We start from the raw sequence: 26,352 nt of genomic DNA on the forward strand, positions 1-26,352 counted from the left end.
GATGTCACTGTACAGAGAAGGCTGACATGGAGGCCATCCACGTGAAGAGGGGACTGCTCCAGCTATAGGAAATGCTAATTTGAAGGAAAATCTGCGTTTCTGCAAAGTGGATTATAAAACTTCGCAAACAGCTAGTTTTGACCCAGTAGCTGATTTTCTAGGTTGCAGGTGTATTAGATAGTGATTCGGTGCCCATGAAATACTAAGTTCTAGTCAGGGCTTCCAGGCTGTTGCTGCGAAATAAACAGATCATAATTCTGCTTGCATGGGGCTCTCCTAGGAAAGATGGTAAGTCAATAAATGCATACATAAGGTTACATCACTATTGTGAAATATTAGAAGGTGTTATGTTTGTTTATGCTTGTTTAATGATGCAAAGACGTGTTGTATTCTTTTATGTTGCATTTGTTTAACTCTGTGAAGTTGTGCTACTTTGCCTGTCTAAAACACCGTTTGGTCTAATAAAGATCTGAATGGTCAATAGCGAGGCGGAAGAAAGGATAGGTGGGATTGGCAGGCAGACAGAATAAAAAGACGAAAAAAAGGAGGAAGGAACGAGAAAAGGAGGAGAGGAAGATACTAGGGGCCTGCCACCCAGCCACACATCCAGACATGAAATAAGAAGGGGCAGGGGGAGGGAGACATACATAAATAAAAAAAGGTAAAAGCCCAGAGGCAAAAGATAGATAATTTAAGTTAAAAAAGCTGGCTAGAAACAAGCCAAACTAAAACCAGGCATTCATAAGATAAAATAAACCTCAGTTTGTGATTTATTTGGGAGCTGGGTGGTGGCCCCCCCCAAAAAATAAGAGTGAAAAACAAAACAAACAAACAAAAAAAAAACAACTCCACATCATGTCAGGCGGTAATGAGCGCTTAAAAAAAAATAAAAAAAAAAGTAGGGTAAAGGTTAGGGCCACACAGGGAATATTGGTCATACAAAGACAAAGATCTAGTACTCTTCAGTCTAGAAAGATCTCTGCGATAAAGTGACATTTGAACAGAGACCTGAGCAGAGTGAGGAGCCGAGTCAGCAGATCGGAGGCGTGGCCCAGGGAGAAAGGTACTGCTAGTGAAAACAGCAGGTGTGAAGGTCGGCCCAGGAAGTGTGCTAGTGTGTTGAACATCAGTGGGGAAGATTGTGGTGGCCTGAGCTGAGAGACTTAGTGTGGAAGGGAAGGCAGGGGGTGAAGAGGGTAGCAGAAAGGCAGATGATGAAACCTGAGTCGGGACACTGGGTTTTACTCTGAATGAGGAGAAAGGACCATGAAGGGGTTGGAACAGAGTGTTGACACCATCTGGCCTAGATTGCCAAGGCTCCACCTGCATACAGCGAATATGGGACCTGGCTGTAGGAAGTGTCAGTGGAAGGAGGCTTGGAATGGGAAGATGGATCGGTGGTGGCAGGAAAGCCAATTCTAGACCTATTTCCCAGTATCCTCTCTCCCTGTCCCTGCCATGTGTGTGTTTACATGTGCGTGTTCACATGTGTCCCCGTCATGTGTGTGTTTACATGTGCGCATGCATGTGTATTTGTGCACATGTATACACATGTGTGTGGGTAGACATACTCCTGAGCATGCTTGCCAAGGCTAGAGGAGGTGCCTTCCTCTGCTGCCCCCACAGAGTCCTTTGAGGCAGGGTCATTTGCTGAACTGGCAGCTTGTTGTGCTGGCCAGGTTGGCTGGTTAAAGGGTTCCTGGGATCCCCTCGTCTCTACTTCCCAACACTAGGGTTACAGTCACTTGCCGACATACCCGGGTTTTATGTGGGTTGTGGGGATTCAAACTCAGGTCCTCACACTTGCATAGCAAGTACTTTTACCAACCAAGCCACCTCCCCATCTCCAAGTCTAGACCTGCTTCTAAAGTGGGGACAATAATTGGTTGGTGGAGTTTTTTTTTTTTTTTTTTTTTTTTTTGGTTTTTCGAGACAGGGTTTCTCTGTGGTTTTGGAGCCTGTCCTGGATCTAGCTCTTGTAGACCAGGCTGGTCTCGAACTCACAGAGATCCGCCTGGCTCTGCCTCCCGAGTGCTGGGATTAAAGGCGCGCGCCACCACCGCCCGGCAGTTGGTGGAGTTTTAACTTCTAGTTGTAAATTCAGATGCTGGCCTTGTGAGCTTATGTTCAAATAGCTTAGAGAGCGATCAAGTTTAAACTAGAAGACTGGGCCAGACAAATCTCATTCCCTTGACTATGGGAGATAAAGTAGCCTGAGTCTTCCTTGCTGACCTGGAAAAACCTGGTCGAGATACCAGGCGAGCAAGCCGTAGAGAGCCGCATCAAGAAGCATCATCTTCATGGCCAGCAGAAAGTTGAACTCATCCCCTTCCACGGGACTCTTGCCAATGTTGTCCCACTGCAGCCCCAGGCCTTGCTCTTCAAAGCGGACCAGGTACTCGGTGCCAAAGCCAAACGCCACAGGGGAAAGCAGGCTCTGCAGAGCAGAGAAGAGGCAGCGATGGAGACAGAGGACAACGGAACCCAGAGGGCCACAAGACAGGTAAGGGAGGGGGGCCAAAGAGGGTTTTTGTCGTGTCTGAGTGTCAGGCTACTCAGGGAGGGCTTACGGTGGTCCTCTCGAGGAAAGAGAGTTCTGGAAATGCTTGGCAGGCCTCAAAAATTCCCACCTAATGCCTAGTGAGCCACCTCTCGCCTGCTCAATAGGATAAGCTAGACTGTAAAGGGGTGTAAGGAAGGGGCACATAGTAAAGGCTCCAAAGGAAGGAAAGTTCCCCTGGTGTCCTCCTCCCTCCCCTCAGCTTCCACTCTCAGAAGACCACACAGTTCTGGGCAGAACAAACATGCCAAATGAAGCCACTTTGTGAGACTCCCACAAGAAGGGGGCTTGAAGTCACCATTTTCCTGTGGTCAGCAAGGATGCTAGGTCGCATCTTAAGTCCTCTGTGCCGAAACTAGCCCACTGACTAGAAAATGGCATTTTAGAAAGTGACCCGCCAAGTCACCACGGGTGGTCCCTGACACATCAGAGCACACTTGCCTTTGCCAGGGGTTCCCTGTAATTTGGAGGATCCTGGACAGAGTTCAGACTATCTCTCCCCAAAGCAAGAAACCCTTTTGCTATATGTATACACACACACACACACACACACGCACACGCACACGCACACATGCACGCACGCACGCTTAAAATGAACTCAACCCGGCTCCTATCCGTAGTTGCCAAATCTGAAGCTTCCCGGTAGGTCCAAGAAGCTGTGGCTTCCCACTACCGCATAACAACCCGACGGTTACCAAAATTGCCCAGCTCTGCCCACAGCCTGAGTCACTACAGTTTCTTACTATTACCCATTGTGACTGTCTTAGAAAACTAAGTGCTATAAATAGTGGCAATTAACTTCTTATTTAACATGTGAAATAATAAAATGCAGATGCTCCAGAGCTGGAGTCCCGAGAACAGGTTCTTCTGGTGGAGAGGCAGGCAGGAGTCCTGGGACTACTACAGAGACTGGGAGGCTCTGGAGGGCCAGAAAACTGCGCCCTTGGGGGCTGAGGCTGATTAGCGCTGGCTAATGAGAGGGTAGAGAAATGGCTCACTTGAGAACAATTAATAAAAAGACCTATATTTATTTGGGAATCCCGAGCTAAGAGGTCTCTCAAGCCATCAAAAGACAACTTCTAGAGTCCTCTCTTGGCCAGAGAGCCTAGTGGTAAGGGCTCATTTCTGCATCTTTTTCTTTTTTTCTTTTTTTTCTTTTTTTGCAAGCGCTGTTAGAGCACAGGCAAGACAGGGTGTCACTGATCCAATTTCTTTTGGAAAAATGAGCCCCATTTGAACTGATGCCACCCTCTTTCTGAGCAGACAGATAGTAATGGGGAGGGACCAAGATTCCTCTCATCTGACTCTTTTCAAGCGGGAGGAAAAGAAGGGTGAAGGAATGGGTCGGCAGATTCTCCTCTCATGCAGAAACAAAGGAAGCTAGCTTGGCTCTCCAGTCCTTTCCTAGGGCGCGTTCATCAAGCCGGTCTGCATTGCTGGTGTATGTGGGGGGTTGCTTTCACTCTGACTCCCGACCCTTTGAGCTTGGTATTAGCCTTTCAATCGTACAAACTCTCAAGTCAAAAGGTAAAAGGGAACCTTCTTAGAGAGCAGGCCAAGAGGCCACCAAGTCATCAGAGGAAATCTCTGTCACAGGCTAGAGGGAAGCCCTAAGGCTCACCACGACCGTCTTCAGGTCAGATGTCATCCGGTCCTGCCAGGCAAAGCACAGAACGTGCGGTAGGTAGAGGGTGAAGTAGATGACCCCACTGCAGGCGGCTGCGAGGCTGGCCTTGGAGAAGAAAGTACTAAGCAGGAAGCATTGCATGATGGTTGCCGTGGAGAAGGCCAGCAGAAACAGGAAGAGGATGAAGGGATCGCTGTAATGGAGGATTCTCCCATGCTGAAACCAAAGAGATTGTGTATCAGTAATTCCCAGCCATGCCCAGAGGCAGGGTCCTGTGTGTAGTGATGCCTTCTGAAGCCTTCTGCTGTCTTAGAAGGGGCCCCTGCAGCCGGTTGCTAGTGCTTAGACTTCCACATGCACACTCAAATGTGTGGAGTTCTGTCTTCCCCATGCCCATTAGGCAACACTAATGTTTTATTTTTAAAAACTTAACTGGGAAACCACTAGACTGAGCCAAAAATTCCAGCGATCTGGACTCCTATACCAGTAAACCAAAACCCAACTGCCAAGTAATTTAACCCAGTCAGCAACTGCCTACTAAGCTCTAAGTGGGGACTTTAAGCAATCAAGATTTTCTTTGTCACGTTTCCTCACTCCTTCGGTGGAGTCCTGAGCCACTTGTGGTCTGGCTCATGAACCATTGATGGTCCTGGAAAGCTGGTCAAAAGCCCATGATGGGGTGATAATAAGCCCCATGGTAAGAAGCTACTATCATTTTCCTAAGACGTCATTTTTATCAAACTGCGTTTGAAATACTTCTGTTTGTACCCATAGATGTGTTGCCTTCAACTTTGTGGTCTGAGAAGCTTCCTTCGCTGAGGGTAGCGGTTAACGCAGCAACTCAGAACTGGTCAAAGTGCCAAGGATAAATAGCTCTGAGTTCTCAGCTGTGAGTGAGTCAGCTCTTAATCTCCCACCTTCCGAGGTGCAGGGAACTTCATGGTTGAGGACATGTGAGGGACGGAAGAGCTGGCAGATGGAGAGAACTGTGGCGTGTCCTCTAGACATGTGGTTGTGGCACACACAGCAGCTGTGGATACCTACATAAGGCCCAGGCAGCCAGTGTTCCAGCATGGACGGAAGGGGACCCAGAGAAGAGCTATTGGCAGTTGAGGGATACTGAGGGACCCCATCAGAAGACACATGCGCATGGATGTGTGAACATCCACTGGAACATGAACAACCCACGAGCAGTGAGATCCCTAAAGGATGGTGACTGTCCTTCCCCTAGTATCCCTCAACTTCCCATAGCTCTTCTGATGGGGACCCTCAGTATCCCTCAATTGCCAATAGCTCTATGGGTCAACTCAGCAAGTTCACAGTAGGAAGGACATCGTGTTCGGGCAAGGGAGGAAGACCTGTGTGTTAGGCCTTGCAGTACCACCAGCACCCTGCAACCACAAAGGAGGGGAGGCCACCCAAACAAGCCTGGCTCTTTGCCTGGGGCTCAGCCTGCTGACTGACCATCAGCGCTGGCTTCCTGAGGCTCGTCACTCACACAGGTGGGAGTATCAGTAATGGATCCAGAGTGTTTGGAAGCAGATTGGTCCTCCTCATCCATGAACGCTGTGCTTCTCATAGAACCTATGTTATGTACAAGACTTAGTATCTTCCGTTGTCTATACAGAAAATAGGAACAAACTAATGACGCTTTCTGAACAAGCTGCTGCTGCCCGATTACACTGTAGGACAGACCGAGACGTTCAACTGTATTAGACCTTCCTTATCTCCATCACTACAAGCCCCATAAAGAGGCCAGCATCTTTGTTCCATCCAAATTCTGCATCCCCAAATACTTATAGGTTAGCCCATTCTTTCCTCAGGAACACAAAGGTAAAAGTAGTAGATATTGGGAGTATGTCTCAGGCTTCAGAGTCGGTACTCATGTGGCCACCTCCATATATTCAATGGGACATAGTTGAGTTCTCATGTAATGGGGAACACAGACATGTTACACAGCATAGTGTTCCCGAGACCAAAAGTCCTCATGCTCTCCTTTCTGCCTTTTTCTCCGCGTTCCCCCATCCTTTGGAACTGCCTCAATTCATGAATGGGCTCTCTACAGGTAGGGGCTCCCTGAATCACTGCTTTTCTCTCAGTAGAAAAGAGAGAGGCTAATTAATGACATCTGTTTTGCACTGGTGAGAACCAAGTGGAACTAATGGGCTCCTTATCTGCTCCAGCCACCGTTTCTCCTTCATGCTCTCGTGCCTGTTGGGCATTGAAGGAACAGATTGAAAAACAGATGAGGGGGAACTGCGCAAAAGGGAGGGATAGACGGGAGCCACACTTAAAGCCAACCTACGTCTGAGGAAATATAAATAAAGGTCACAACTGGAGAGTCGTTACTGTTCTCTGTAGAACGAATTCAACGTCTTATCTGAGCCCAGAGCAAAGTCCTGCAAACATCTAGACTGTGGGCTTTCTGGTGGCTTTCAAACAGGGTTGCCAGTCATTCAGCCAGCCTCACCACTTCCCGGACCCAGCTTCCTCCACTGTCCACTTTCCTTTCTGCTCCTTGTAGACTGAAGAACAATGGAACCTTCCCATTGTCCCTGCTCCCAGCTTCTTTCCTGCACAGTGGTGCTGGGGAGGAAGGGCCATGCAAAAAAAAGGGGAGTCATTCAAAGGAAGACCTTATTTTGGTGTGGAAAAGCTCTGTTTCCGTCATTATTGGAACAGTGTCCTGGTTCCCACAAGGAGAAGCTTCCCTGGGCTAGGAGCTCTCGGTGAACATTCCTTACCTCACGTCCTAAAAGCTTTGAAGTCCTAAAAACCCATTCTTAGGGAGGCAGATCTCAGGGCCACTTATCAGTAAGAAGTCAGGGCAAGCCGAGGCCATTCATCCTCATGTTTACTCACTGAGTCTTTTAATTCTAAGGGTACAAAACACCGACTGGGAAAAGGCACAGGCTGAGGGATGGGCAGAGCAGAGGGCGCCTGGTGGATAAGGAGGGAGTGGCGGCTCCTCTTACCTCGGCAGAGCTTTGGTATCCTTTGTAAACATCAAGCCATGCTGGGTGGGGTGAGGTTGTTTGGGTAGAGTGACCTCCACCTCAACATTGTTTTGGAGGGGATTCTAAACATGGTGTTTGCGCCCCACCATAGCTCACTGGGTCATAATATAACAACAGCAAAGATAGGATTCACTAGGTTGAGAGGTTGAGGATATTTTAGTAGAAAATAAAGGCAGGATTTGGATTAAGTGGATATGTGCCTGTTGGTTTGGATATATGATGGGACAGTCTTAGATCAGGTAGCCATGATCTCGTAGCCATGATCCATCAAGGGATGGGAGACACTCATGTTGTCTGGCCCACTGCACACGTTGCTTCATGCAGAGTGGTACCCGATATGGTGGCAGTGACGAAGTTGAACAAGCTTGCTGAACTGATATCAGAAACCGACTTCCATCCATAAAACACCAAAAAAATATCAAATGTGTGTATTCATATTTCAACAAGTTCAAAAAAAAACTTCTGTGATGGGACTAAAAATATTTAGGCTAGCAGTAAATTGTGAAACAATGTTTCATTTTCAGTTCTGGCTTGCAGAGGAGTCACAGACTTGCAGAAGGTTGAATGACTTGCTCTACCGCAATAAAAACTCCTTATCACCGAGAAAGGTCAGGCTCCAAATTCCATCCTTTAAAACAGAGTCTTTGGAGATCTTTGCAGGCAGAAGGTTGTCACTTGGGGAAGCTAATGCCCTGGTCATAGGAATGGTTGATAATTTGTCCAGATCTCTTCCCCTCATACCATTGGCAGTGTTCGCTCATCCTAACTGTAGCTGGATATTGGAATGGAAATTCTAAGAAACACTCTTTAGACTCATGTCTGTCTCTGAAAGAAGAGGCAACCTTTGAACACACAACAGTCCCATACTGGGCTTTGGTAATAGCAACCTCTCTACGTGGTCATGAAATGAACTGGAAAATCTATATAGGCAATGAGTGAGTTCCCTTGGGCTAGAAGGGGAAGATGGGAAGATGTCACCACACAACGGCTCTTTTAGGGAGGTTGGGGGTGCTGGCTTTCCAAGTGTCCTACCTGGCTTGAAAAGCTGGGGTGCTACCTTTTGCGCTCAGATAACTAGCCCAGGCACACAAACATTAACAGGAGGAGACCAGGAACAATGGAACCCTTAAAAATGTCAGGGTCTGCTCCACCTGGCTTACCATGATGAAGAGTGTCAGGAGGAAGATGCTCATTGACATGATGGAGAAGCTGTCCAGGAACCAGGTACACCAAATCACAGCATTAGAGACACCCTGGTTCTTCAAGGTCTCCTTCAGCCTCAGCTCCTTCTCCAAGACAATGCCCTTGACAGTCATGGAGACAGAGTAGATCCACGCCAGCACCATGAAGATGGGGAAACAGCGGTTCAAGATGATCATAAAGCTAAAAGGGGGGAGGGGAAACAGAACAGAACATTCTGTACCTGGGAGAGATGAAGGAAATACTTATCCAACGAAGAGTTGAAAATGAAGTCCAAAGGAAAGGAAAGCAGAAAAATAAATCATGGGACCTATGCTAGGTTGAACTTTTAAAAATATCTTTCACACTTGGCACCTTGTCTTTCCAGACCACCCAGATGAACGCTCCCTAAGTGCAGGAATAAAACTATACCACCTCTGTCGTATAGGATAGACGGTGACGGCAAAGGATTGTGGGAAACACTGCAGACCGGTTGCCACAGGTTGTGACTGGAAGAAATCAGTGATTCCATCGTCACTGCTTCCATCAGCCGGGCACAAGTGGAGCAGCTCCATCCTGGGATCCGATCCCAGCAAGCGAGATGCATTTGACACGAAGAACTCAAGTTAGGGTGAGCTTTACAGGTTTTCCCTGGGAATGGCGCACTAGTAAAGCCCTTGGGATTATTATCTATTGAAACTGTTGGGTGTTGTCACAGGAAGGGCCCAGTGCCAGCGTGGGAGGATAGTTTCACTCAAAATGGCCCTAGGGAAAGAGCCAAACAACCGAAAAGCATGCAGTTCTGGGGTTAGCCGCCAGAGGACTCTCCCGTACTGAATGACCCCGAGTCCCACCCACTGCCTCTCCACACTTACCCGGTTCCCTGCCAGCCCCTCCCTCTGTGACCAAGGTTTTTGCCCTTGGCTCCACTTCTCATCTCTGCTTCTTATCCAAAGGAAAGCTCACGGCAGAACAGCCACTGTTATCTCGGCCGTCTTCCGCCGTCGAGCTGGAGAACTGATGGGGCCACAGCGTTGAGAGCGGCTTTCCTGTGCGCATGCTGGCCTTTATTTTCTTTCCGACCTCGCCATCTGGTAACTGGACTCTCCTTCATGTTCGGCTGTCTCTGCTTCCTGAACCCCACAGCCACACGCACGGGCTACAGTGACTTCCCCAGTTTTCCCAACACCCCAGGACCTAAATCCCTAAGCAAACTGTAGCTGAGGGAGTGTTTCTGATTCATCTACCATGGTGATAAGCCTCTGAGCACCTCTTCTTTTCTGTCTTTTTCTCCAGCACTCCGAAAATCCATTTTCAACAAAACAGTGGGCTGTTTGCTGCTTAGCATGCTACTAGCCAACGAAAGGCCAGGCTTTAGGATGGGGGCGGTCAGAGAAGGAGGCCAGAGCTCATCTGACACATTCCTCTACCTTTTTCCCAAACACACATCATAGGAATGTTAATTAGGGAAGGAGGATCGTGATTCTGAGGCTCCTAGGAACCAGACCTACTGGCCATGTAGCCTAAATGTGCCGATCTGGCAGTCAGTGGGCAAACGCTCCAACCAGAACCTTCCACATAGCAAACATACCGCAAAGAGGAAATTTAAACAGCGGGCATCTCCTCCTCCAACTTCACTCCTAATGTTCTAACCTCTGAAGTCCCTTTTGTACCTCCACACCCTCCCATTTTACTTTCTCCTCTGCTTCTGTCTGGAGCTTGGAGCCAGCAGCTTCTCCAGTCAGAAACCTCGTCTCCCCAGTCTGGTCCCAGTCCCCGCCGTTCCTTTGGGAGACACTGAAGCCTGGAGAGCATCCTGGTTTATTCAGCTCAGGGAGGAAGATAAGGGGCCTGGGACTCACGAGTCATCCACGAAGCAGGGATAAGGCATCTGCTGGAGATAGACTCCAATTGGAACGTCTGCCTGGGTCTGGCTCCTGGTGATTCCTTGTTCAACCATGTCCTGTAGGTAGGCAAAGCCTCCCCAGATGTACCGCAGGTCTTCGACAGGATCAGCCCTAGGACCAGAATCCCAGTACCTGAAAAGGTGTAGAAGGAAGGGAGGAAGGATGTAAGTGCGGATGGGCAACCCACTCATTTTACAAGCAAAACTTACCCTAGAGCTCAATCTCTTGAAACATTCTCCTTAATCAATGGTTCTCGGCCTTCCTAATGCTGCGACCCTTTAACACAGTTCCTCAGGTGGTGACCCCCAACCATACAATTATTTTTGCTACTACTTCTTAACTGTAATTTTACTACTGTTGCAAATCATAGCTGATATCCAGAATATCTGACCTGCAGCCCCTGTGAAAGGGTTGTTGTGCTTGCGACCCACAGGTTGAGAACCACTGTCCTCAATGTTCCCAGATTATCCAGTTTGGATCACAGGGATAACTCCAGCAATGTCTGGGAATCACAAGGTGATTGGTCCATCTACTTGGGTCTTCTCAAATCAATCAGCCCTCCTCCCATTCAGCTTATCTTCATTGGTTTATGGGCTGCGTTCATCCTTAATCCTCCCGTCTCTACTGAACAGAGTTCACTGTGGATGGGGAAGAAACCCCGTGAGCCCTGACTGAACCATCACCTGTCTTTGATCTTATTGGTCTTCTCCACCACATCTATGTCCATCCGAATCTTGTACTTCACGTGGGGAGGCAGGGAGCTGGTCCAGGGGTACATGTCAGGGAATACCACTCCAGCCCAGAACCTGTTTTCCTCCAGGAGAGACAGGGCTCTCTGGATGAGCTGAACTTCATCATCATAGCTTTCAAACTTATCCAGAACCAGGCACTGTGGAAAATCACACAGGTGGAGAGAGTATGAGGCTTAATTGCAGACAACAAGACAGAAGAAACGCTACTGGCCAAGGGATAGGTTCCCCACAAAAAGACCTATGTAGCTAATATTTGTATAACTCCAGGGTCTGGCATTAATTTATTCATGAGCCTAGGTTCAGGGGTGCAAGGGTCCTGGAAATGATGGCAGGCCCTTATCCCTGAAGAGTTAACAGAGACCGTACTACCCAGCTGGTCAAGGCGGTCCAAATATGCAAGGCCTCAAAATGACACAAATCCTCAAGGCTCTCACTCCCCAGCGTGGGGAGGCAAGGGAGTGGGGTCACGGTGGACACTGGCTGCTTTGAAGATCAGAACGCCTGAGGATAAAAGAGCTTTAAAGAGAGAAACATTCCTGGCGTTGAACCTTCCTGGCTCTCTCCAAACACACACAGGCTAGCCAGCTGAGGGATGAACCAGGAAGAAGAAAGCAAAGAAGCAGGCGGCCAAAAGGATTTCATCTGAGAAATCACTGCCATTTATAACCTTATGATGAGAGCGGAATTATCCCAATGTCCTTTTTCTCTTCTTGGGAGAAAGAGAGAGAGAAAGAGAGAGAGAGAGAGAGAGAGAGGGGAGAGAGAGAGAGAGAGAGAGAGAGAGAGGAGAAGAGAGAGAGAACTATAAAAGAACAAAATTAAGAATTTCTTTTAGATGGATTTGGGGTCCCCACTTGTAGAGACTTACTGAAGTAATTATATTGTACTGGTATTTGTTTTACACTGGGGGTTTTGTGTCCATGATTCTTAGAATGTAACTCACAAGAGGTCAGATGGCCTTGTCTTGATTAATTTGTTCGACGAATATTTACCGAGTTTATGCAACATGCCAGAGCCTGCCTGGCTCCACAGGTACAAGGAGAGAAGATAACAATCTCTTCCTGAAACAAACTCAAACCTGATGAGGGAGAGATTGTTGTAAACCAAGAAGTGCAGGGTGGAATGACAGGGAGGCTAGCCTGAAAGACTCAGGACTTCCAGAGGAGGACCAGGTCTCCTGGGAGGGACCCAGGAAGGCTGCCTGGAGGAAGAGGCCTGAGGAGGAAGCAGATAGAAAACAGGCAGAGGAAAGGAAATGGAGGCCAGCTTGACCACAGGGAGCAGTATTGGGATCTCTGGGGACCTGCAAGAGCAGAGCAGTGGTCGCTGTCCTCCTTCAAGCTTTGGAGCACTGGCTAGCTTTAAAAAGATGCCAAAAGCTCTATTTCAGAATCTTGAGAGGCAAGGCCAGGGCACCAACATTTTGATAAAACCCCAAACCAAAAACAACAAAACAAAAAGAAAACCCCTCCCCAGATAGTCACAAAACACAGAGAAGAGCACTGGGCTAGAAGTGGTGAGTGCTTGGGTCCAGATCCTTTACTCTGCTGGATTTTGGGATGTTGTTGGCCAACTGAGGGGTTTCTCAGGACAGGGGCTGAAGGCTAAAACCAGGAGCACTCCAGACAATCCCTAGAATAGCATAAGGCCGCTGTGGGGTTTTAAGCAGAAATAGATCAGAAAACAATCGGGACGCGTCAGGGAACACTAGGCTACACCACTGAGTACATTCAGACTCAGTTAATTCCAGGGGAGCCAGAAGTCAGATGGAACCTTTCCGGTGCTGTGGAAGAAGCTGCAGAGATGCTGAGTTAAGGGTAGAACCAGGGTCCAGCTCCAGCCCAGAGTGCCTCCCTGAACACCAGGGCCCAGAGAGATAGCCTACACTGCACATCCAGCATGGTGTGACTTATGGAGGGAGTCTTCCAGGTGCTCACAAGAGTCCTATAGGTGGAACAATGAATATTGTTTATCCTCACCTGGTAGCCCAGGAAAGTTAGGCTCTAGAGCATTGGTTCTCAACCTGTGGGTCACAATCCCCTTGGGATTGCATATCAGATATCTTGCAAATCAGATATTACAATTCATAACAGTAGTAAAATTATAGTTAAGAAGCAGCAATAAAATAATTTTATGGTGTGGGGGGGGGTCACCACAACATGGGGAGCTGTATTAAAGGGTTGACGCATTGGGAAAGTTGAGAACTCCTGCTCTAGAGCACTAAAAACTTCCCAGAAGTGGTAGGGTGAAGTATCAAACCCCTGTTCACTTGATTAAGGAGAAATTAAGAAACCAGAAACACAAAGAGCTTGTAGCAGAGAACCAAGCTCTACCGCGTTGGCAAGGAGCAAGCAGACGCCGTTCACTCCTTGTAACTCTTCCTATCCAAAGCCTACCCCAGAATATAAGAGCACAGCACAGAAGTCTCTTATGGGGGGGGGGTGTATTTGAACCCCAAGGTGTTACAAACCTACTATCCCTGGGTTTTCTGAACTCCTTGTCCTGCCTAGGCTCAGTGCCCTGGGAGAGGCTCCCATGGGATCGTCTCAGTGTTCTTGATAAAAGTGAAGAAAACAAAGCAATCTATTTTCTAACTGATAAGGGCCTGGAGAAACCTGGGTGGGTGAGAATATCAACAGCGCCAAGGCTTAAAGAACTCACGAGGATGAAAAGGAAATTGGATTGGTATTTCTTTAAGAAATACAAGTAAGAATAGATACATCACAGAGCTAAAGGAAATAGGTTTTCTTCAGTCAATCATTGCCTTGCAAACAGGACTTAATCGCTAAGATTAACACTGGCCAGTCCTAAAACAAGACAAAGGACTTCAGAAGATCACACACCAAGGAGTTTTCGTTTCTTCCGGGCAGAAACAGCTTATATTATTCAGTTTTGTGTGTGCGTGTGTGGTGTCTAGTGCATAAACTCTCTGGCAGCTGGAGAAGCCAGTCTGCAGCCATTGGTCAGTAATTAACCCAGCAGCACCACTATGGGAGACAGGTTTGGCAATTGCTGTTTGGGCAAGGAGGCTTCGGGACTGAGTTAATAGAATATAAGTGTTTACTAGCTTGGCAGTGGTGACACACTTTAATCCCAGCACTCAGTAGTCAGAGGTAGGTGGATCTCTATGAGTTCGAGGCCAGCCTGGTCTATAGGGTGGATTCCACGAGAGCCAGAGCTACACAGAGAAACCCTGTCTCAAAAATACAAACAACAACAAAACAACAAAAAACAAAACCAAACCCCGGAACACATGTTTAAATTTGACATGTTTGACAAAGATAAGCACCCATTCTGGCTGCTTGTCAAGTTAACTACTGGCGTGTGTTTAAATAAGATAAACTAGACACAGGCAAATGTCACATCTTCACACTCACTGAGGGGACTAGTAAGTCAGACCTGCATAAAAATAAAATAGTGTTTGCTAGAGACTGGGGGTGGGGGGTGTAGGAGAAATTAGGTACAGAAAGAAATTCAATATGGAGTGCCAAAACAGAGTGGAGGATTTACTTTGGGCTTTCTTTCAGCACAGTAGAGTAATTATTGGTTTAAGGCAACCTGTGATGTTTCTCACAGTGACTAGGGGAGAATGGCATTTCCAACAGAGCAAAGAAAAGTGGTTGAAAAGGGAGAAATGTTCTTTCTTATTTTGGTTCTTATACTATGTATTGTAGAGTTGAGTTACCAGACTATGTTACTACCATAAAAATTTAAAAATATCATCTTAATAAAACAAACAAACAAGCCAGGCAGCGGTGGTGCACACCTCTAATCCCAGAACTCGGAAGGCAAAGGCAGGCGGATCTCCGTGAGTTCGAGGTGAGGCCAGAGTTCAAGGTGAGGCCAGCTTGGTCTATGAGGGCTAGTTCCAGGACAGCTAGGACTGTTATACAGAGAAACCCTGTCTCCAAAAACCAAAAACCAAACGAACAAACAAATGGCAATTAGAATCATTTTGAAATTAAATTTCTAAAATAAAATCAAAATGATTTGGGGAGATGAAAGCTGTTCTAAGCATTTTTTTTTAGCAGTGGATATTACCCCGAGAATGTTCTTAGCAATTCACTAGCTTCACAAAGCCCTGGGATGAAATGTCTTCAGTCTTATGGTCCGCTGTCCTCGCTTTATCAGAAACAGATGGGACCAGAAGTGTGGAGAACCTTGCCTTACATCCAACAGAAGTCAGAAGCAAATCTACGCATGTCCTCAGGGTGGGGTTTGGAAGTTCCCGCGCAGGCATGGCTGTGCCCCACAGTTCTTTGAGAGTATGCCATAGGCCGTCCACAAAGTCCTGACGTTAGTGGAGGTCTCCTGCCCAAGAGCCACACAGCCTAGAGAAATTTTCTGCAGTGACTGACTTGTTCTCTGTCTGCCCTGCCCAGCATGGTGGACAGTGATCTCACGCAGCTATGGAATACTAAAGATATCACGAATGCATCATAAGCACAAGTTTTAAATTTTATGGAGCTGCTGGTAGCTACGGGGGCCAACAGAGCTCTAGTGGTAATAAGTCCTTTGAGGTCAGGGCCGTGTTGTGTTGGACGTGGTGTCCGGTACAGTACTTTCTCCTGCTAGGGAGTCAAGAAGAATTTTCTGAATTGGTTTAGATGTAAAAGCCCCGATGGGCAGATCTAGCTCTATGCTTTGAACAAGATTCTATACATCATGAAAAACTAGCAGCAAGTTATAAAACGACTTCGTTGTGATGCACTTTGGGAATAATTCTTGGTGTGTGTGGGGGGGGGCTGATATAATTAAACACATGACTAATAACGTGACTTCCAAGGTTATCTAGCACATTCTCTTTGAACCTCATGTCTTTATATACTGGAATAAACAGCTGATGTTTTCAATGACATTGTTGAATCCTGTAATGACGTGAGCTCCATCCTGGCTGTTTTATCAGGCAGCTGATTCATGGTCATGTTTCCTGTCATGTTTCCCTAGATGGGGACCTTGGTACTCTGGAGTACACAAAATTTAGCAGGTTCTCAAATGCTCACTTCTATTCTAAAACATCTGATCCATTTTCTTCCTCATCATCACTTTGGGAGGGGGCACAGTGGAGTGTGGGTGTCAGACAGTCCTCTCTGCCATTCTCTCTTCCTGTTTCCTACCCGTGGCTTCTGATGTTCTTGCTGGAATTTGAGCTGTGCCCAATCTCAGAGGTTTGTTCTAAGGGCTCATAAACACATGAGACAGTGTTTGTAAAGGCCTTAGTTGGTGCCTCACTGAAAGACTAGAAAGCCAGGGGTGTGTAGCTCAATGGTAGAATGTCTACCTAGCACGTACAAGGTCCTGGGTTTATTTTCCAACATTGCAAAAACATAACAAAAAAATAAACACCAACTACAAATACTGATGGTTTACTTCATGCCCCAAACTGGTCTACAGGGCATGTGTATATAATATATATATTCATTTTTGTATATATGTTCATCTTCACACCACATGAAGCTTTGTTACAGTGGTCCTTCCAAGCCCAGTTACAAGATTCACTGAAACAAACTTCCTCCAGGCAGAATCCATTTTCAGCCTCTACAGCACACTGCGTTGTCCCATGACTAGAGAAGCCCTTATAAATACCATTTTACTGTTGCTTTTGTAAAATATCTCGGACATCAATAATCAAACGACTTTCAAGTTCCCGCCAGGTTAGTCTTCATTAATGACAGTTGTTCATCAGGGGAGAAGCACAGTCATTTGCTTCCTTCAAAGAGTCTCTTTGAGGACACAGACTATCCTGAGTTGATCCATAGTTCTCCACCTGGCCAGGACAATGCTATGGACAGAAGCCAAAGCTGCCTGGGCCCTGGGAGCTGGAGAGATGGTGAGTTTTAATTACTGTCTATTAGCTGTTCACTGGCCGGTAGTTCAGATGACGTGGCATAGAGGAAGGTCTTATAAAACCAAACATGAATGTCAAGTACCCCTCATCTCAACTTTCTTACTGAGGTGAAGAGGAGAAACTGCTTCAAATGTGAGCCAAAGGCCCCCAAGGGACCCTCTGAGATGTGGTTCACAGTGTAGCTTTGTCTTCTCATGGGGAGGCCATTTACTTCACAGCAAGTGACCTCCTTCCCCCTGATACTTACACTAATCCTGGAGTTAAAATCCTGGCTGACGGGCATGTATATTGGAGCACGTATGTGTGTAAGAGGCAGAGCTAATGACAGAACCCCCTGCCGAGGGCCTGGGTTGGATGTTTTTAGCCTATTGTGACAAGCCTGTCAGTTACAACATACTGGGTTCTAAGAAGGTCACGGAGCCTATTTTTAAATGCTATCTTGTTCTACGATTCTGTGCCATCCTGGGGGTTAGGGAAGAATGTAGGGCAACAAGATTGTCAAGTGTAAAATGCTGAACTGTAAACCCAGCACAGCTATTGGGAAAGAATAAAGCCAGCGTCTTAAGCCCTCAGAGGTCAGTTTCCAAGCAAATGTCACAGCAGGAGTTCAGAATCTCAGGAAGAACCACAACGCTCTCTGACAGCCAAGAAAGCAGCTACAAGCCTACAAAGGGGTCTCAGAGTCCTTCCTGTGTCTTGTGTGTGTGTGTGGTCACTGCCAGTGTCTGTCTCCCCACCCCCACCCCATCTTCCTGAATAGCCAAGCCACCACATGAAGTTCATACAGGCCCTCGGTTCCTTCCCCGCTGTCTTCCCAGCTCTGGAAACAGCCCACCCTGGCGGAAGGGAGAGCTGCTGGAACCCTCTCCCGCACAGGCAGCTGTGCCCCAACCCTGGACAGGAGACACTCAGTCGCTGACACAGCTACACAAAACACCTCGGAGGAGACGCTGCCGGGCTAGCAGGGTCCCTTCTTCAGCTGTGACCACTCCAGCTCATACACATTAAGTCATAGATTCGTGGGATCATCTATTAGGTGGTAAACTGTGGCTAGAGGAGACAGTAGGGAAACATTCTTCTTTCCATTTGAACTCAATATCAAAGGGCTCTGGTACACTGTGCTGACAGCTATGCACTAATAGACATAGTTTTGACCACGAAACCCCAAAGGCATCCAGGTCAGGTCTTGGGAGATAAGGGAGGCGTTGAGGATTTCTAATCCTGCCTCCCATCTTTTCAAAAACAGCTGATAAACGCTAGAGGAGGCCTCCTGTGGTCCCGATGGTATTCATGCAGACACCTGGGCTTCTTTTTTTAAAAAAGCCAAACAAAACACCAGGGGATGTGGGCAAACATCCCAGAATTAATTTCCTGGCAGATGTAAACTGCAACCTTCAAGATTTATTTCCAGCTCCATGGAAAAGCCAGGGCATAAAACCACTTTGAGCTGTTTGGGTTGTTTGGGATGGTGAATTAGAGGCAAGGTGTTGTAATAAATAGTATTGTGTGCACCGGCACTGTGAACAGACTTCTGACACCTTCACTCCCAAAGAGAGAAAACGCACAGTGTCTGGGTGATGAAGAGGTGGGAAATGCATGTCAGTAAAGAATAAAGGTACGGGGCTGGAGAGATGGCTCAGCGGTTAAGAGCACTGAGTGCTCTTCCAGGGGACCTGGGTTCAGTTCCCAGCACCCACATGGCAGCTCACAACTGTCTGAAAATGCAGTTCCATGAGATCTGACACCTTCACACCAATGCACATAAAATAAAAAGTTAAATAAATCATTAAAAAATTTAAAAAAACTTAAAGAAAAAGAATAAAGGTGTTTCTAAAATAAATAAATAATAAACGCAGTATTGAAACAAATAAAAAGGCCAAGTTGGAACAAAGACTTGTAAGGGTCAACGTTTTCTAGTCGGCTAGTTCCAGTGAAAGTTACCGTTATGTGGCTAACAACCTGAGGTGCTTGACTCCCCCGGTGTCCTGTTCCATTGTTTCAACAACACCTGGAGGTGAGGGCTACTGTACTGGATAATAACAGGGCTGTGTATCAACCAGTAAGACCCCTCTATGTCACAGGCCCTCGGCTCGGCCTCACCAATAGCTGTCACCCAGACAGCCTGGGTTAGCCTCATTTTTCAGATAGAGGTTTAGCTCTGCTATCCCAAGTAGCAGAGTCCATACAGAGATGCTGAAGAGCATCTTGCTGCCCACAGTGTGAAGCTCTCACCACCCTTGCTGGCTGACTCCAGACACACCAGTTCTGTTAAAGCCACCCTCTGTCCAGTAGGTCCATACCTCTGTGACTCATTTAAACTTTGCTCTCTGCCCTAAATTGTCTTTCTGATTTTCTGAACCAGTGGATCTGACCCTTAAGACTCAACACAAGCATTAATTTCTGCTGAGATTTAGCCTTTTCTGGTATCTGCTTGACGTCGCTACAGATCTACTCAGGAAAGCTGAGAATGCAAAAAGAAAAACGTGTTCAAGTTTTAGCCCTTGATGTGGTCAGGTCAACGAAGGCAGGGAGAGGGCTTGGATAAGCTGTGATCGGGCTCCCATGGAGGGAATACAGTGTGGAGAAAAAGGCTTGGAACTGCTGGGTCCTGACGTGTAGATGTGGGCGTGACCAGCCAGTGGAGCAGAACGAGTGTGAGAAGGAGACACTGTCCATGCTGGGAGGTCTGGGACCGTCTCCCAGGACGTGAAAGAACTGTGAAGGCCGCTTACCTTCTCGGGGATGAGAAATTCTGGAGGAGCGGTGAGCCTTATGTCAGTGTGGGCTTGGGTTTTAGAACTGTCTCATTGGAGAGGATATGGGAACTGAACAGAAGCAGCAGGAACCTGAAAGCCTAGTGAGGGGCTAGGAGAGACAGAGCAGACCTCTGGAAGCAGTTACGAATGAGAAAGAAGAAAGCGAGAAGGTGGAAGGACTGGCAGAACTCAGATGACTTGTAAATTTGATTTTGTATCTGTAGAGGGTGAGGTTATGGGGAGTCAAGGGTTAGCAGTAACTAATTGATATCTCAAGCTCAGTTCATGCAAAGACATACACAAAAGAATGAACTCCAACATTTATGAGTTCTCATTTTCATCTGGTTATTTTTAAGCAAAAAAAAAGACCAACTCATATCATTATCTCGAGCACTATAAAGCGATTACTTCCTTTATTGGGCTCAGTATGTAATGAAGCAGACAACACTTGCAGAGCCTCTGCAATCACCTTGCATATCACAGGGAAAAGAGCTTTTTCACTGGAGACAGTACAGACCTGTGTTAGATTCTAGAGTCCCAGCCTGGAGGAGAGGCTTCAATCCCAGCACTCCAGAGACAGAGGCAAGGGGATCTCTGCAAGTCTGAGGCCAGTCTGGTCTACAGAATGAGTTCCAGGACAGCCAGGGGTACCCAGAGAAGCCCTGTCTCAAAAAATACATAAAATAAGATAAGTAAAAACAAAGAACAAATTCTGAAGCCCACTTATCTTCTGTGCCCCACTGGGAAGTCGAGCCTCTTAGACTCTTTGTTTTAAAGTCAACACAATGATGGCCATTATGGCCAGCAGGCAGATGGGACAGAGTGCAGAAAGGGATGACAAGTGAAAGTGTCCAACACAGCCACGCTGGCTCCCCAAGGCAGCAGAATCCATCACCCATGTCCCCAGCCTACCTTCCACCTGTTTTCTCTGGCTGAGTTCTAGATTTCCGAGAGCTCAAAGAGGCATAAAATACAGCGATTGCCTGTAAGTTGCTTAGGATCTAGTTCACAGCCCTTGAAATAATAATTGCTCTTGTGGTGTAGACTTCTGTACTCAATCCAACTCTTCTAATGATACCGTCTTGAGTATCTGGGGTCATTGCATGAACAGAAAGAGCAACATGGGTAACCAGCCAATAGCTCCACAGCTAACTCCACGACACGTCACACAATCCAACCTCATCTTTCCTTCTTATTTCCTCCGTATGTGAGCCTGAAAAATACATTTCCTGAGAACATCATGGTTGGATGGCGGTGGCACATAGCCAGAAGTACTAAACATACCAAAGAAAAGTGGTTTAAGAAAACGGACACTGATAACTCAAGAAAATAACCGCCATCTAGTTCATATAGCATTATGTCCACACACTAGCTGAGCTGATAGCCGAGGAAAGGCAGTTAAGGAATGTGTGTTTTCTCAAGATTTAGCAAAAGGTAGCTGTTACTGGTGAAAGTATAATTTTATGCTCTGATTAGTGGTATTTTCATATTAACGTTTGGCTGAATTCAGCTTCCTGATATGAAACTCGAGGCCTGAAATTCAAATGTGCTAAGCGATTCAAATCCAGTGTGAACTGTAAATAGTGTTTGATTTATTCCAGGCCAAACCTTTGGCTGCCCAAAAATTTGAAGAAGAGAGGAATCTATGTTTATTTCAACTAGAAGGTAAAGAGAGGAATAATTAGCTAACTTTTATAACTGTCTTTTTCTACAGAAAACATGTCTATAGAGACAAATATAGGTTATGAATAAAGTGTATGTGCATAAGAATTTAAGATATTTACTTAAATATGGGCCAGCAAGATGGCTCAGAAGGTAAAGTCACTGGATATCAAGTCTGAAAACCTGCATTCAAGCCAATGAGCCCACATGGCAGGAGAGAAATCACTCTACAAGTTGTCTTCTGGCTTCCAGACTTGCCATGGCACACCCTACACTGCCCTCTACCACACACACAAAGTAAGTAAATAAACAAACACCTCCCCCCACACATACACACATAAGTGTTTACCTATGAAGTCCTGGCTCACCTTCAGGTTCCCTAGATTTAGAGAAGCGGATGGTGAGACAATGTCTGAGGATAACCTTTCCACATGTGGGACAGGTGGAGGTTCTCAAATGTCACTAGCATCCCTGTCCCAAGACCATGGTTCTAACCGAGAGGCCTGTCTCACTTTTACCCTTATTTCTCAGGAATAGCAGAAAGGCAGACTTTAGCTATGCGGTGAGGGACTCTACAAAGAAAGCTGTATCTGACAGATAGTCTGAGGATAAGAAAGGCTCTCAGCCTCTGAGTCACTGTCCGCTGTAGTCCGGCACCCCAGAGCTATCCTCCTAGCCTTTGGGATTAGACTCTAAGCCAGTTCACTAAGGCTAACCCAGAGTTCAGCATGGCACGCCTTGACTAATGTTCAGGCAGTCTCTGAGTGTGAGAAGAGGTGCACTCTTGACTTGGCACATGGTTCAGGGCAGCAGCTGCCACGTGTGCATGTTCTCGAGTGAGCCCAGAGTGGCCATGTCATCCCCACCTTCTAGATGAAAAGTCTCCCTGTCTAGCATTTACACATAGGTCTGGCGAATGTGTTAAGCGCTCTGTGCCTCAACGCTTGTCTCTCATTCTGTCCTTGTATTGTTACTTAGAATTGTACAGATTTTGTACAGAAATCAAGCCATAGACGGTCACATCTCTCAGAATGACTAATAAGAAGCAGAGGTTGTAGCCCTTGTGGTGCAGGTGGGACGGTCCCATACACGGCTGGTTAACCTGGACCCACAAGGAAATACAGGAGAATGGACACCCTTCAGGTTGTCCTAGGGCCTCACCCTAAACCGGAAGGAAGAAATTTAGCACTTCTAGTTAATCCCAGCACTAGGGCCTCACCCTAAACAGGAAGGAAGAAATTTAGCCCTTCTAGTTAATCCCAGCACTCAGGAGGCAGAGGCAGATGGATCTCTGTGAGTTCGAGGCCAGCCTTGTCTACAAGAACTAGTTCCAGGACAGACTCCAAGGCTACAAGCGAAACCCTGTCTCGAAAAACAAAACAAAAGCAGAAGAAGGAGGAGGAGGAAGAAGAGGAAGAAGATGAAGAGGAGGAGAAGGAGAAGGAGGAGAAAGAGGAGAAGGAGGAGGAGGAAGAAGAAAATCTACTTAATCATTCTCACTTTCCATTGTGAGGAATTGTTCTTAGAGCTTCTGTTGTTTTCCAGTCTCACAACTAAGTGTCCAATTGTTATGGGTAGCAGAATTCATTTGCCTAATTTTCCTTAAGTGTTTTGTTTGGTTTCTGTTTTTAGAGTAGACATAGACGTGGGTACCTAGATTGGCTCATGAGGAACTTTTCCAGTCTCCCCATTATTGGAAAGGAGGTACCAAGCTGGCCTTCTTAAGTAAGGCAGAGGTGGTAACACACTCACTGGCTTCCCTGACCAAGAGAAACCTTTAGAACCACCAGAGAGGGGTTCCATGGCAAATGCACTACTCAGACATTCTGGAGTGGCATGGGGGAATTTTTCAAGGCTCCTGCAGATGGCCCAAGAGACAAGAGCAGATGCAGAAAACTCAGGATGGCCTGTAGGGGCTCTGCCCTTCACTGCCTGTCTTCCCCTACTGAACCTCCTCCTTCCTGTCCCCAAACTACTTGTTTCCCCCATTCCCAGGAGCGAGATGATAAGAAACTGAGTCATCACTGCTGCTGGTATTCAAAGCCTCATGGGGCTCCCCATGGGGTGGCCACTGACCTTTGGCCACAGTGGTCTGCTCTTCAAAGCCCTGGGGAAGTCCCAGTGTCTGAGGAGCTAGCTATATGGTCAGTAACTTCATGAGCTTGACAGGGGCATCAGTTGGGAGTTTGCTTCGACTTAGACCAGGTTTATTTGTGTTTTGATTAACATTTAATATTGATTAATGCTTCTTATATGATAGCGGGTTGCACAAATTGGTTCATTTAATTCTCTGAACAAGCCAAATATTAGGTAAATGCTCCTCAAATCCACACTTCACAGGTGGAGACAGAGGAACAAGCAGTAGAGAATTGAGTCTAGGAAAGTCAAAATAAAAAAAAATAAATAAATAAAGAATTAAGCCAACAGGCTGAGTAGGCTTAATTCTTTATTTTGTTTTGTTTTGCTTTGTTTTGTTTTGAGGTAGGGTTTCTCTGTGTAGTTTTGGAGCTTATCCTGGGACTCGCTTTGTAGACCAGGCTGGCCTCGAACTCACAGACATCCACCTGCCTCTGCCTCCTGAGTTCTGGAATTAAAGGCATGTGCCATCACCACCCGGCTTTAATTCTTAACTGTATAAGAGACTAATACCCATTAAGCATCTATTGCTACTATGTTAAACACAAGACACTTAGGAAAAATAACTCCTTTAGGGCTGGGGATATAGTTCAGTTGGTAGAGTGCAGAAGGAAGGGAGCAAGGGAAGAAAGGAAGGAAGTTTTCATATCATGATACATCATAATACAAATGTCAAGTCAAACAAAGACAAGAGTTAGTCTTCATACACCTCACAAAAACATTGTGAGAACCACTATTAGAAAAAAAAAAATACCCCTGTGTCCACACACGCCATGCACAGGCCCTGTATGTAGTAAGATTAAGAAAGCAGTGGGGTTGGGGGTGGGCCTAGCCAGGGATGTGAGATCAGTTGGGAGCTGTACGTGAGAGCAGCAAGCCTCTTCGGCCTAATCTAATAGATCTGTAAATATGCATGGGACACCAGGGCTCTTCTTTGGAAATTTAGTCAGCTGGTCTGGGTTGATCCTCAGAATGGTTTCTAAAAAGCACTTGAGGTCATTGTTGTCTGCTGGTAAGACAGGAATCGCTTCAGCCCTGGTCCTGCCGCCACCATGTTTGTACTTCCGGCGAAGCTACATCGGAGCGTGGGTAGGGATGCCAAGGTCTAGGATTCAGGAGAAGGAGCTTCACATACTCTAGAGAAATGCTGGGGGCTCTAGGGCAGCAGGGATCCTCAAGAACACATACAGCCAGGCTGCTTCTCGCTAGTGAGTTATTATGATTCGCCATCTGGGATGGGAGAGCTCTCTCCTGTGGACCTCAGATTAACCTCCCTTCCTATTTCTAGGAGCCCTTCAAACTTTGTTGTTGTTGTTTTGCTTTTTGAGATAAAGTTTCTCTGTGTAACAGCTCTAGTGTTCCAGGAACTGATTCTAGACCAGGCTGGCCGCGAATTCACGGAGATCTGCCTGCCTCCGCCTCCTGAGTGCTGAGATTAAAGGTGTGTGCCCAGCGACCTTAAACCTTCCAATGGCCCTAGATTTTTGAAGGTTGAGGCCCAGCCCATTGGGTGTGATTGGCCTTTAGAGGCAAAAGTCCCTGGGCCTAGGTTGAGAGTCTGAAGATAACTAAGATGTGTCCACGGATGCCAGATAGCTGTTCAAGCCGGAAATGGAAACACAGTACTTAAACAAGAGCCTGAGGTGTATGAAGAGAGGGCAGCAGACCACGGGAGGGTGAACTTTCCAAGCGTATGTGAAAGTAGAGGGAATCCTTGAGGGTCAAGCATCAAGGAACGGATGATTAGGTCTGGGGAGTTGCATCTCCATGGTAGCACCTGCCTGGCATGCATGAGACCCTGGGTTCTATCCCCAGAACCACAAAGGAAACAAACAGAGAATTAACAGGTAAATGGTGGCAAAATGAAAAGCCACTTCAGGCTTGAGCAGATACACATTTCTCCTTTTGAGAAAATTCTCCCTCACTTCATAGGAATCTTGCTTAGAGTAAAGTCCCCCATGGCGGCGGTGTGTGTTCCAGGCCTCCCGGTTAGAATCACTCCCTTCCTGAGGCACTAAAGCCCCCAAAGCCTGGTGGAGCAAGGGTCCTTTGGGGGGTATTGTTTATGCTGTGAGAAAGGCGTTCGTACCCTCCTTCCGTGAAATCTGTGGTGGAAGGATGACCAGTGAGGGCTGCCAGCAGCTGGGGCACTACCAACGGAGAGCAACAGGCCGGATGCTTTCTGCTTGAGTCACTGAGACTCAAAGCATTTGAGTGATGCAAACAGATGTGTGCTTGGAATGTGAGGCCAGTGTCTGTGTGGAGGAATGCCCGGATTAGCAGAGACTGAACCCTGGAATCCAGGGAGAAAGCTGCTCAGACAGGCTGGTACAAGGCCTCTGGCCCTCACAGAGCCGGGTGAGCGAGAAAAGGCAGACTTGAGGGATTATTGAGGAGTTGGAAAAGAGAGACACTTTGACTGGGTGGGGCAGGGGGGAGAAGGAGGTCATCAGGGCTGGCTTTGAATTCAGGCACACCCATGTTTGGACTCTGCTTGGTACTCCTAATGGCCGGGATCTTATTCAACTTCTTTAAGCCTTGGCCTCTGCATCTACATACAGACAGTGATAACACTGTACACTTCATGGCATTGCTGGAGGATGAGATAAGGCAGGGAGAGACAAAACATGCAGCCCAGACATGGGCACCAAGTAACAGTGTAGAATCACTCTTTCACTGAGAGCGGAGAAGAAAGAGAAGTTAAAGATAACCCCGATGTTCTCAGCTTGAGAATCTGAGCAAAGGCTATATGGGATTAATTGGTTTAAGAAGTGCAGGGGTTGGAGGCTGGAGAGATGGCTCAATGGTTAAGAGCACTGATTGCTCTTCCAAAGAACCTGGGGTTCAATTCCCAGCACCCACATGGCAGCTCACAACTGTCTGAAGATCCAATTCCAGGGGATCTGAC

The 26,352-nt window shown here is 46.9% G+C and overlaps 1 protein-coding gene across 1 annotated transcript in view; it reads right to left on the reverse strand.

Moving 5' to 3' along the window:
- Abca4 (ATP binding cassette subfamily A member 4) overlaps window positions 1-26,352 on the reverse strand; it is a 125,721-nt gene that overhangs the window by 54,905 nt on the left and 44,464 nt on the right. The window contains exons 12-16 of the mRNA XM_041653028.1: window positions 10,974-11,179; window positions 10,246-10,422; window positions 8,365-8,587; window positions 4,182-4,403; window positions 2,233-2,437 (exon numbers count right to left, since the gene is read on the reverse strand). Coding sequence (XP_041508962.1) covers window positions 2,233-2,437; window positions 4,182-4,403; window positions 8,365-8,587; window positions 10,246-10,422; window positions 10,974-11,179 — 1,033 coding nt within the window. The remainder of the gene's footprint in view (window positions 1-2,232; window positions 2,438-4,181; window positions 4,404-8,364; window positions 8,588-10,245; window positions 10,423-10,973; window positions 11,180-26,352) is intronic.

The sequence above is a fragment of the Microtus oregoni genome, unplaced genomic scaffold (assembly GCF_018167655.1).
Source record: "Microtus oregoni isolate MIOR12 unplaced genomic scaffold, Mior012 000000F_ref0000247, whole genome shotgun sequence".
NCBI classification, from domain to species: Eukaryota; Metazoa; Chordata; class Mammalia; order Rodentia; family Cricetidae; genus Microtus; species Microtus oregoni.